The 12,062-nt window shown below is 38.7% G+C and overlaps 1 protein-coding gene across 1 annotated transcript; it reads right to left on the reverse strand.

The window, feature by feature from the left end:
* Positions 1 to 374: 374 nt before the first annotated feature.
* Positions 375 to 9,521, reverse strand: fundc1 (FUN14 domain containing 1). The gene is given in 7 exon segments (XM_033617056.2): positions 375 to 1,190; positions 2,717 to 2,845; positions 2,971 to 3,046; positions 5,401 to 5,554; positions 6,009 to 6,039; positions 6,041 to 6,095; positions 9,469 to 9,521. Coding segments are annotated over 7 exon segments (561 nt in total). The 5' UTR covers positions 9,507 to 9,521; the 3' UTR covers positions 375 to 1,112.
* Between the last annotated feature and the right edge of the window lie 2,541 nt (positions 9,522 to 12,062).

Consider the following 12,062-nt stretch of genomic DNA (forward strand, 5'->3'; position numbering starts at 1 on the left):
AATAATTTCCTCAATGTTTGATTTTATTTTTCTCTAATCATTCACTGGAGGCATTTTTTCAGCCCATGACACACGGGGCTACCTCTGCTTTTCAAAGTAAGAAAACAAGGTCTTTACAGTAGATACAAGTAGATACTAAATATGCATGAAATGAGGGGCCCACTTTTGAAAATGTCATCCCCTTGTCTGTATTTTCTAACAGCTGGCCTGATTTTGTGCACAGGAATCTGTAAGTGAAAGTAAAACCAAGCTCAGATCATAAACACGCAACATGTTACGTCACTAAAGACATCAAAGACTCTAGGTCAAGGGTAAAAGACACACTTGTACCTTTGTACATAAACTGTCATAAAACAAATGACAAACAGTTTAACTCATGTTGTAATTTTTACTTAGTCATCAAACTTACATTGAAGACAAACCACAGCTTTAAGTACTTAACACATCAATTTATGGCTGCACACAACACATTTAAAAAAAGAGACTCGGGGGAGGCTGACAGAGCCCATCCAACATGTGGCACCTCTCAGAGAGGCATAACAATCTTAAATCTATCAGCACTTTAACCCTCAAGATGATTGATTACTGACGCCTGGAACTGAAAAATACAACACTGGCACTGGAGGAATCCCACGGACACCACCTGCCACGTGAAGGTGAATTAAATCTAACGCACTTAGCTGCACCATGCTCGGCTCAACTGTGCACAACAAGGCAGCGACAACAATGCATCATCTTTCTCTGTGGTACAATGACAGTTTGGTAAAAATAAATAAATACAAACATTCTCATGGCCTTTACGCTGTTTTTTAAATTAATTTAGCGTGATATGTATCAGTATTATTTGGCCTGGAGAGCGGAGTTGTTTTTAAGAGGGTCATTCTGGTCTATCCAGGAAGTCCCATATTACATCGACAGTACTCGTCACATGTGCAGTATTAAAGTAGACAAAAGGATGTGCAGCTTATGTAGAAACACACAGCTACAAACTAATCTGAAACAGGCTGCTCGCTGCCAAAACACTTTAAAACCCTCCAGCAATGATTTATAATGTTTCCCTACAGTTCTTCCTCAACATCAGAGGAATACAGACTCTTCTCATTTGGCGGGGCCTAAGATGCCAGGCCGAGCAGGAATCCTCCGATGAAACCACTCGTGACGACAATGTTTTTCTTCACAAACTCTGTGGACTGAAGGAGACAGAAAATACGGTTCAGTGTGTAAAGTCACAATTATTTACAGACTGAAAATAATTCATACTTAATACTGAAACCAAATGTCAAGTTATTAAGCTTTTTCTGATTCTACAACGAAATGCAATATTATCAAAAACTTGTAACGAAGTGTTGTTGCAGTTAGCTGCTTCCTTGGCTGTATCTGAGGCTGGAAACAAAGCACATATAACTAAAGCCCAGTATACGCTGTGCAATTATGGGTTGTCTCGAAAGATGATCATCATGACAGAAACATGGTGGTATCTTTGGTCATGGCTCTAAAACGATCGTCCTATGTCGCACAGTAAGAGATGTTCAAGGATGGCCGTTGTCACGATTGATCAAAGACAGCCTGGGATAAAAGTCTGACAGTATCAGAAATTTGGGATGACCATCTCACTGCGTGACTGCTGTTACCACCTATAGAAATGCAGCATGAAATGACGTACTTATCAGCACTGAACTCAAACAAACAGACAGATAGCAGCTCGCAATGGAGGCAAAACGCACTAAAAGAAATGTGTGGGATTCCAGCAAAGATGAAAACCTTGTGGAGTCGTGGCAGCAGAAGCCCTGCCTGTGTGATGTGTCCTCCAGCTCTGACCATGATCTTGTAAAGAAGGACAAAGCGTGGAAGGAAATAGCGGCTGCTGAGCAACATCGCAGGTAGCAAACACACACACATCGCAGTATATAGTGCCCACAACACTTTAGGTTATTGTTTAATGTGAGCCTCTATGTTGTGCTTCACAGTTGGAGAAGTAATAACCTGTGCAGCATCCTAGAGCACTCATTATGGGAAGCTGTTGTGTGTCGGAGCCTGTGATTCAATAGGCACTGTCATCAAACAGTCTGTAGACATCAAACTGTTGTCATACCCAAATTTACTGGATCCATGTTGCAGTGTAGCTGCTCTAAACTTATAAGGCTGCTAAAATCTCACAGTCTGTAGGAGGTTTACTGCAAATGATCCTGTCCTTTACAGAGATGTTACAGTCTAATTATCCATGCTGATTAAGTTATAAAGTTGTTTTTAGCAATATTTTAATCAACAGTGACAATTTAGATACTGACAGGACACGTGGGAGAAAGAGAGAGAGTATGATAGACAATGAAGGTCTCAAACTCAAAGCAGGAATTTTGCAGTTTTAGCTGGCTGGACAAACCCTAAAGCCTCAGTCAGACATGATAGCCCTTTCCAAAACCGGACCCTACCCACTCCCACTACGTCTTTGTAGTCACCTTCACAGCTGAATGAAGCACCCTACATCAAGGTGTAGCAAGAGTGTAACTGGTCTCAGCCTGGTTAGGTCTGCAGCTTAAGTTACCATGGTGATCTAACCAGGTTAAAAGAGAGCCATCTTCGCAGAACACAAAACCCTGGCTCTTGACTCAACATAACTCGCTAACCCACTAATCTAGCTTTCTGATACACACCTCAGGACTTCCCAGGTTTCTCATTTTCAAGTGTGACAGATGGATATCTTAAAAAAAAAACATACCTTCTCGAAAAATGTGTTTAGCTCTGGGCCGGCTTTATCGGTGCCCTTCTTTAACTGCTTCTTGGCCTTGTTGACATCCTTCTCTACTCTCTTCCAGTCCACCTGGATGTAGCCGCTATTGTTAGCGATCTGGAGAAAGAGTCAGGCAGATCAAACACACATGAGAGGCAGATTCACAAAAAAAAAAAAAAAAATAAAAATATTTCTCATTTCTTATTACTCATATGTGTAAACGCCCAGTGATGAAAGAATACCTGCAACAGAAGAAGACCTCCTCCTACAGATGTCGCAGCCACTTTACCAACCTTCTGGAAGAGATAACCTGCACACCTGAAATTAAATCCAGAGAGAGCATGATGGTTAATCTGACAAAAAAGTAGGGTTGGGCAATAACAAAGTTTTTTTAATTTTATATGATAATACTTTTTAATACATATAGACCAATAATAAAAACGTATTGTCGTTATCTTGTTTTCAGCCTTGTTATAACTTTCAGGGTGTGTCTGTTGCTGCTGTGTGGCACTTTCTTGTCACAAATTGTGCATCTTGCTGTATTTCTATCTAAAGACTGAAAAGCAGCACCACACCAAGCTATGTTTCCTTTCTACCAGTCTCCAACATGTCTGATGTGGAAGTGTGCCACTGTGAGCGGCTGTTGTGATGTCACACAGGTCTCCACAGTCACGTGACCAGGGCTGGCTAAATGTCAGGGCTGCTTTGGCACAAACATTAAGCACGGGAGTGATGCAGCCACCCATGTTTTTTATTTATACAATTATATTCTTGATATTCTTTTAAAGGAATCGATACCAGATGAGTAGCTTGTGAGTATTAAAGTATCAATCCTGCAGGATGGATCTGCCCATCCCTAATAAATAATGACTTCAACTATAACTAAACATCAGGAACGTTATGTATTGAATATGTACTCTTACATTACCTATACCTCATATTTGATCCCTGCTGTTAACCTGATTTTGGCACTGCATGCATTTTGGATTTGCACCTTACTTGCACAGTTGTACCATATTGTTATCTTAAATTTTCATATGTACACTTTTCCCACTTTGTATTGCAACTGCTGCTCAGCAGTCTCCCTCAGGATAAAGAGAGTTTTATCTTGCCTTAAAATGAACGCTGTAAGGTTTGCACGACAATGAACATTTAAATTATGACTAAAACACTGTTTAGTATGATACCCTGATACCCCAACTGCACATTTATACAATCTAAAAAGGTAGAAAGCATGGAATTTATTTTTATAACTAGCTTGTCTGAGCTTGTGAATGATTCAGATGCCACCTCATAGCTACACCTGTGTTCAATACGATACACGAGCAAGTTTAGGTGCAAAATCTGTCAAGAATGACAAGCTGAGCTCATCTGCAGGTCCAGCGAGCAGTCGAGCCTTTTAAACAGAAAAGTAGCAGTAAGAACGAACAAGAGAGAAACGAAAAGGAGGAAAAAGCAGCAAAGCTCCCTAAATTACATTCATTTGACTTTTTTTATAAACAGCTGGTGTGTGCATGTATACTTTATAACTGGTAGGTAACATGCACTAGGGCCCGTCACAGCAGCGTGCATTGGGGCCGTGGTAACTACCTTACGCCACTGCAGGACACACTCATGCTGCAGCAGCAGAATGCCTGGCAGAATATACAGTACACTGTCAGGAGCCCTCTCCATTCAGACAGTAATAATATAGTAATAACTTCATTTGTAAAGCACTTTTTGGGCTGAACGGGATACTAATAAAACAGAAGCATATACATACACCTACACCAACATATCCACTTACACACATATATACCTGTATGCATGCAGACATGTAATCATGGCTGCACACATACACACACTCCCACACACACACAATAAGTCTATCAACTGTCAGGAAAGGCCGTCCTGTAGGAGTAAGTTTTCAGACGAGATTTAGAGACGTGAACAGAGTCAGCTGATCTGATGCTCAGTGGGAGGCTGTTCCTAAGCCAAGGAGCAAGAACTGAGACGGCTCGACCACCTTTTGTCTTTAACCTGGACTCTGGATAGTTAGATGAGCAGACCTGAGGGGCCTGTTTGGACAGTACGGTGTGAGAAGCTCAGTTATATACTCTGGTGCTAGATCATCGAGAGCCCTTTGTGTTATTTAAAACACTTTAAAATGAATTCTGAAAGAGACTGGGAGCCAACGCAGGGAGGCCAAAATAGGTGTGATGTGTGAGGATCATTAGCTGCTGAATTTTGGAGCTGATGTTTGGTGTGATTGTTTCGGCAGGTGAACGAGGCGTTACAGTGATCAAGGCGGGAGGATATAAGAGCATGTATGATTTCCTCTGTGTTACTGAAGGACAGAAGTGACCTACATTTGGAGATATTCCTCAGCTGGTAAAAACAGGACTGGACTATATTCTCTACATGTTGCTCCAGGGTCAGAATTACAGTCCAGAGTCACACCCAGACCTGAATTTATGTTCAGAGAGAGGGGGGTGAATTTGTTTGTAGGAATAGAAAGGGACAACATGAGATGAAGGTGAATCAGACATTAATCCAAGGCTCCAGGTGCCATGTGTTATACACCTGATTTAGCAACTACTTCTGAGCCAATCAAAATGTTTCTAACACACAGTTGCAGAGTTACCGAGGAGCACCTGAAGGCAGCACAAAGCATGACGAAGAAGAATATTTACCATCCACTCACTCCTCCTATGGCTAGCTGAGTGGCCACCGAGTATTTCTCTGCTACAGGGCCCGAGTTCTTCCCAAAGAGCCGGTTCCACCATCGCTGCCGTTTGGCATATTCTGTCAGGTCCACGACCTTGTCGTAAATCTCCTCTTCCAGCTCTAAATGAAAAGCACACATTAGCAACATAGTCATGATGCTATGAAGCACGTTTAAAAGCAGCACTGCCACATTAAATTAATCTATTGTTATAAACTTAACATTTTAAACACTATACAGCCACAACTAAGTAATAAACAGCTCGTGTTTAAGTCCCAGGGGTTTGAAGACGACAGCTGCAGTTAGCATTAGCTCCTCTGTTAGCTCCATCCACAACTTAGTAAAGTTCTGAGGCCTGAACAAGAAGTTAGCATCACACAACTAAAGCTAAGCGACAGTTGGAAAGTTCGCTGTAAACGCTGCTCTCTGGACATGTCGGGAGGGAGGACGGATGTTTACAGATTCAGAAATGTAAGATAAAACTGTCAAGACATGTCTCCTGTTTGTTTCATGCTGAGAATAGCTGTAGTCCCGCTTCACACAGAGATGTAATTAGTTTATAGGCTCGCTGCTTACCCTTGTCGCGGTTCGCCATTTTGGAGTGCTGCTCTGTCCTCAGCTGCCTTCACGTCCGGCGTCATTTGCATAAATTTGACGGTCTCGCTAAAAGAGACACCGAGATACAGACCATAATAATCCTCAACATAATCACTGTAATTGTAATAATAATAATAATAATAATAACAATGATGATTTGAACAGAGAGAATAGTCATTATGATTTTATGTCTGTAAATACTGCTGTTTATACTGTTCTAAGCAGCTTGTTAAATTAATAACTCCATACTCGACTTGTTTATCCTGGCTGTCTTTGCTTTTATGTTTATTTTATTTTATTTTATTTAGAAAGGAACGGTGCACATTAATTAACATGATCACTTAAGTCACATAATGTGCCAGATTTATTTTGCCATACAGGCTCATTTTCATCTGCAGTCACTGACAGGTTGATGGTATATTTGTATTTAAGAAAAAGACATTAGCATAACATACAAAAGCACAGAAGCACAGATAAAAAGGAATTGATAGACAGGCATATAAGCACAGAGCAGGCATATAGGCAAAAGCACATCACAAGGCACATAAGCAAAAACAATAAAACAATGTCAGGTAACACTTTACTTGAAGGTATCTACATAAGGGTGACATGACACTGTCATAACTATGACATGACACTGTCATGAACTCATAAACATTATGTTTATGTCATAAACGTTTTTGACTGCTGTCATTAAGTGTCATTTGGTTTTTGTAATGACAAGTTGACATTGTTTGGGTTGTCTTGATTATGACAACTTGACATTAATCAAAGCGACATTACCAGAAGTTGTCTTTGTCATGACAAGTTGACGTTAAATTTGTTTTGGATGTCCTTATTATGACAACTTGACATTAACCAGGACGACATTACCAGAGGATGTCTTTGTCATGACAACTTGACATTAACAAGAAATACATATTTTTGTGTTTATGACAAGTTGACATAATGATTATTATTATGATAAACACATCTTCTGGTCATGTCATCCTGGTTAATGTCAACTTGTCATTATAAGGACATCCCAAACAAATTTAATGTCAAGTTGTCATGACAAAGACAACTTCTGGTAATGTCACTTTAATTAATGTCAAGTTGTCATAATCAAGACAACCCAAACAATATCAACTTGTCATTACAAAAACCGAATGACACTTAATGACAGCAGTCATAAATGTTTATGACATAAACATAATGTTTATAAGTTCATGACAGTGTCATGTCATAGTTATGACAGTGTCATGTCACCCTTATGTAGATACCTTCAAGTAAAGTGTTACCCAATGTCATAACCGTATAACCAAAAAACATTAAGAACGTACTATACAAAAGTACAACATAAAACACAACATAGACCAAAACACACAGCCACAAACAAACACACATAAGCACAAAAGCACAAAGCACATAAGCAAGGACAACAACACACAAGCACAATTAGCAAGACAGTGACATCACTATAAAACCAAAGCACATTAAGGAAAAAGTACTGTACAAAAGCACATAGGTCCTAACATACAGTAAGAAAACCAGGACATAACCTCTGATTCAGATCACGACAACATGTTTGATTGTCCAGTAACCACCGTTTTATTGATTTGGAGAATAACTTCAGAGACGTGATGTTCCTGAGGTCTGTGTGTACAGTGTTTCAGGTGTGTCCTGTCCGACTGGAAAAGGCTGACTTTCCAAAGCTGCTCTTTCTGTGTGGTATTTAAAATCCCCCCTGGAGGCAGATCTGGTAGATGGGTTCCGATTATGTTTAATGAATGAAGAAGTTTATATATATAAGTAAAACATCTGTAACTTGATCATATTTTCCCAATTTAAAAAAAAAATCATATTTTGTTAAAATTTTGCAATGATGATATGAATTTGGCTTTTTATCCTATGTTTTTAACACTTGTTTGTACAGTTTTGTCACTGGTGTTGGTTGAGCTTTGCCTGTCTGAGTCAAGCTGGGCAGACAGTGGTTCATGTGTGAGAATATCATTGTGGTGAAGTGCAACTTTGTTTATAGCTCTTAGCTCTACTTCTGTGTAAGTGCATTGACAGTAACAAAAACTGGAGTCAAATTCCTTGAATGCATGCACACTTTCTCTGCTAATAAAACTGATTTTGATGCAGATTTATTAAAAGATATTAAAATAAAAACAAGCAAAACTGTACATCTAGGAATACTACTAACAACTGTAATCAATTAATAATACATCTAACATTCTTCTGAGACATTACTGGATGTTATACGTAACTCTGCTTAACTCAGACCTGTTGTCCTCGTCTGTGGACACTTTCTGTGCCATCTAGTGTAGTAAGACCACAATACACTAATCCATGTAAAAACAAGATGGCAGCCATCTTTGCCAAGTCAGTCTGCAGCAGATCCTGACATAAAAGTAGACAAGATCCAAAACCTGAACACATTTTATGATTGAAACTTGTTTATTTATGATTAATGATGTTTGCAGTTTGGTGTGACATAAAATTTGACTGATTTTAGCAACAGTAACAAGATGCTGTTAGTTAAGAAGGGCTCATTTGAAGACATCAGGACTTTATTATCATCTATTATCATCATTATCATTATACTTATCAGGTCCTACTGATCCCAGATAGTTGGGGAAAATATAAAATGCATACCAAACAAAAGTTCAGGTGTCAGGAGGTTAAAAAAATATCTAAACTAGAGCACTCGGAGAGCGCAGACCTCCACCAAGCACCAAGGATTTCCCACCATTTTCTTATTTTATCCACTTTGCTTCAACCGATCACCACCAAAATTTTATCATTTGTTCCCCTTATCAACCTGAAAATTTCATCAAAATCCATTCAGAACTTTTCGAGTTATTTTGCAGACAAACTGACCAATGCCGCCGAAAACATAACCTCCTTGGCGGAGGTAATAAATGTCAAGGCTGGGGCTTAGGGAGGATGATATCTGTTAGAGATACAACAAAGAAAGGAGCAAGAAGAAGAATGTGCATGACCTTTTCTTTTTTCCTAATTATCATCATTATTATTATAATTATTTCTTTTAATCTTGAATGTTGTTTCTACATTTGTAATGTCATGTTTGTTCAATTGCTGAAAAAGCAATAAAAAGTTTAATCATAAAAATACTGAAATAAAACTTAGATCTAGATCAACCTGCAGAATTATTTTAAACCTATTCTAAATGGGAAAATGTTTCATAACCATGATACACTAAATAAAAAAACAACCTCCTTGGCGGAGGTAACAACAGATGAGTAGCCTAGCACATTTAGGCTACAGCGTTTGTCTGTTCTAACAGATAAACTCTCCCTGACAGAAATATCTGCTTTTATAAAAAACATATTTGTTCAAGTGATTGTGGGTTTAGGAAAAGGAATTATGGGATGGTTGAAAAAAACTGCTATATTAAAAGCAAATTAACATTGCTTGTTTACAAAAGACTTACCTTATATTTTGTGGTCCATCTTGCTTCCTTTCCAACATATATTTTGGTGATGTGCTATGGATATCTGTGGTAGGTTAATATTGTTCAGAGGTGTATTTTTATATGGTTGCTGATAACTGAAACAAATCAATCATAGAACGTAATGTGGAGACATTTTCAGAGGATCAACAGTGGAGTTTGACTGTTGATTATCTTCAAATGCTCCAGTAATTAAAGTTCAGATATAGAGGTTTGTCACAGATATTGGGAAAATTGTACCAATACTGTGTTTTAAACATCTATTTTAAAGGGATAGTTCAGATTTTTTGAAGTAGGATTGTATAGGAGTACTTATCCACAGACAGTAGATGTCAGTCAGCACGTCCCTGATCAGCAACAAAACGTCTTCAAGCCACCTAAAAAAGTTCCACCTGGAAAAATCAATATTAGTTTAAGTGTGTGTTATATTCAGAGTATTTTCACTGCTTTACCTTAATGTCAGACAGTGATTTAGTGCTGGAAAATTAGGCTGTCTTATTGCTCTCTTCCAATCCAGACTCCATTGAGAAAGATAATGGTTTAACGTTGCTGAACACAGGAGCTGCTGGTCTACCACTGCCTCGATCAGTCATTTTGTTTGTGTTATTATGGGATTTTGATATTTAAAAGAGTTAGTTCAGATTCACCAAAGTCACACAGTAACACAAACTAACTAACTGATCGTAGTAGTGGTCGACCAGCAGCTCCTGTGGTCAGTGAGCTAAAATGACTGTTTTGTCTGGTGGCTTTGACAAGAGCATAGAGGCAGAACTGATGTCATTAATGGCTTTCCCATTGGAACAGGCTGTCTGATGGAGAGGTAAAGCAGTGAAAATACTCACAATATATTGTACACTTAAACAAATATTCTATATGTCTTTATGGTACACTATCCATAGTCCTACACTCCAATACATCCAGACCTCTTCTGCTCCCATGATCACATCACCCCTGTCCCCCAGAACCTCCACTGGCTTCCCCTCTCACCAACCTGCTCCACCGCCACACTCCTTCCCACAGTCTCCGCTCCTCTGATGCCAACCTCCTGACTCCACCACTCAGGACCAAGCACCAAACCTGAGGTGACAGAGCCTTCTCCATAGCCGCCCCTCCCTCTGGAACTCTCTCACCAAACACATTTGAGACTGCACCGACCTCTGCCAGTTCAAATCACTCAGCAACACTCATCTTTTCAAAAAGGCTTTTAATGTGTGAATGAAGTTGTGTGTATTTTATGATTGTTTTTAACAAATGTAAAGCGTCTTTGAGTACCATGAAAAGTGCTCTACAGATAAAATGTATTATTAGTATTGCTTTTTTTAGGTGGCTAAAATACATTTTGTTGCTGACCCCCATTCACAGCGGTATATTGCTCATCTTCTGTGTCAGACTCCAGCCTGCTTGTCTGAACTGGGGATGCGCTGACTAAGGCTATAAGGACTATGGATAAGGACCGCATACAACCCCACTTTAAAAATCTGAACCACCCCTTAAAGTAAATGTCACAAGTACAATGTTTTCTTCTCAGCTGTATTAAGAAATATGGCCAAGCAGTCTTCACCATCAGATGTGCCCATGAAGAAGAGACCTCCCTGAAATAAGGGTTAACCATAGTAAACCTTAGTAACTTATTTTGTTGAATACAATGCCATTAAATTCTAATTACAACAGATTAATTATGACATAATTGCATTACCTCCCATGTGTACTAATATGTAATGGTTAGTGTGCAGAACTTGTTTGATAATATGATAATGCTTATTCAGCAAGTTACAGTTTTGTCTGCAGTGGGAGGTTAAGCCAAACAAAACCTGGCTTAAACCCATAAACTGTCATGGACACAAAACCTGCAGATGAGATGACAACAAATGCACATTGGACACTATTATGAACAAGTCTAAATGTTAGTGTGTGGTCTAGCTGATTGGTTTGCATTTATTTATGTCTTATATTTTACTTTGTTTCGTACTTAGGGACTGTTCTTAACTTATCAGAGGAGCAGTGTGGCTGGAATGTGACTTTGTTTTTTCATTTGTTTAATTTTGACCCTTAAGGCTTTTAAATGAGACACAGAATAATGTCATTTTGATGGAATATCATTATTTTAAGCTCAGATTTAATTATGTTTTGCACATGATGTGTTCAAAAATAATAATTTATGTTTTCACAGCCTCTACAAAATAAATACAAAATACACAGATTTAATTCTGTGTGCCCCTCCAGCATTCCTACAGTTGGAAAAGTCATGGAATATCACACTAGAATTTTCCAGTCCTGGAAGAGTCATGGAATTAGAATTAGAAAATCACTTAAAGTTTTGAAAAAGTTTGAGTTTCTTTGTGTATGATGAAATTGTGAAAATGATCCTCCATGGATAACCTATCACGTTATGTAACATAAGAAAAAATTTGTTCAAGCTCATCTCTCCCTGTCTGTATCAGTATTGTTAAAGTTTGCAATATCTACACTTCTTTCGGTCAATAACATAAAATCAGCCATTCAGTCTGTCTCTTCATTATATTCTGCTTCTTTTTGTTGCCTCCTTATTACACTGCTTTGTGTTTTTATAGTCGGCT

The sequence above is a fragment of the Epinephelus lanceolatus genome, chromosome 14 (assembly GCF_041903045.1).
Source record: "Epinephelus lanceolatus isolate andai-2023 chromosome 14, ASM4190304v1, whole genome shotgun sequence".
NCBI classification, from domain to species: domain Eukaryota; kingdom Metazoa; phylum Chordata; class Actinopteri; order Perciformes; family Serranidae; genus Epinephelus; species Epinephelus lanceolatus.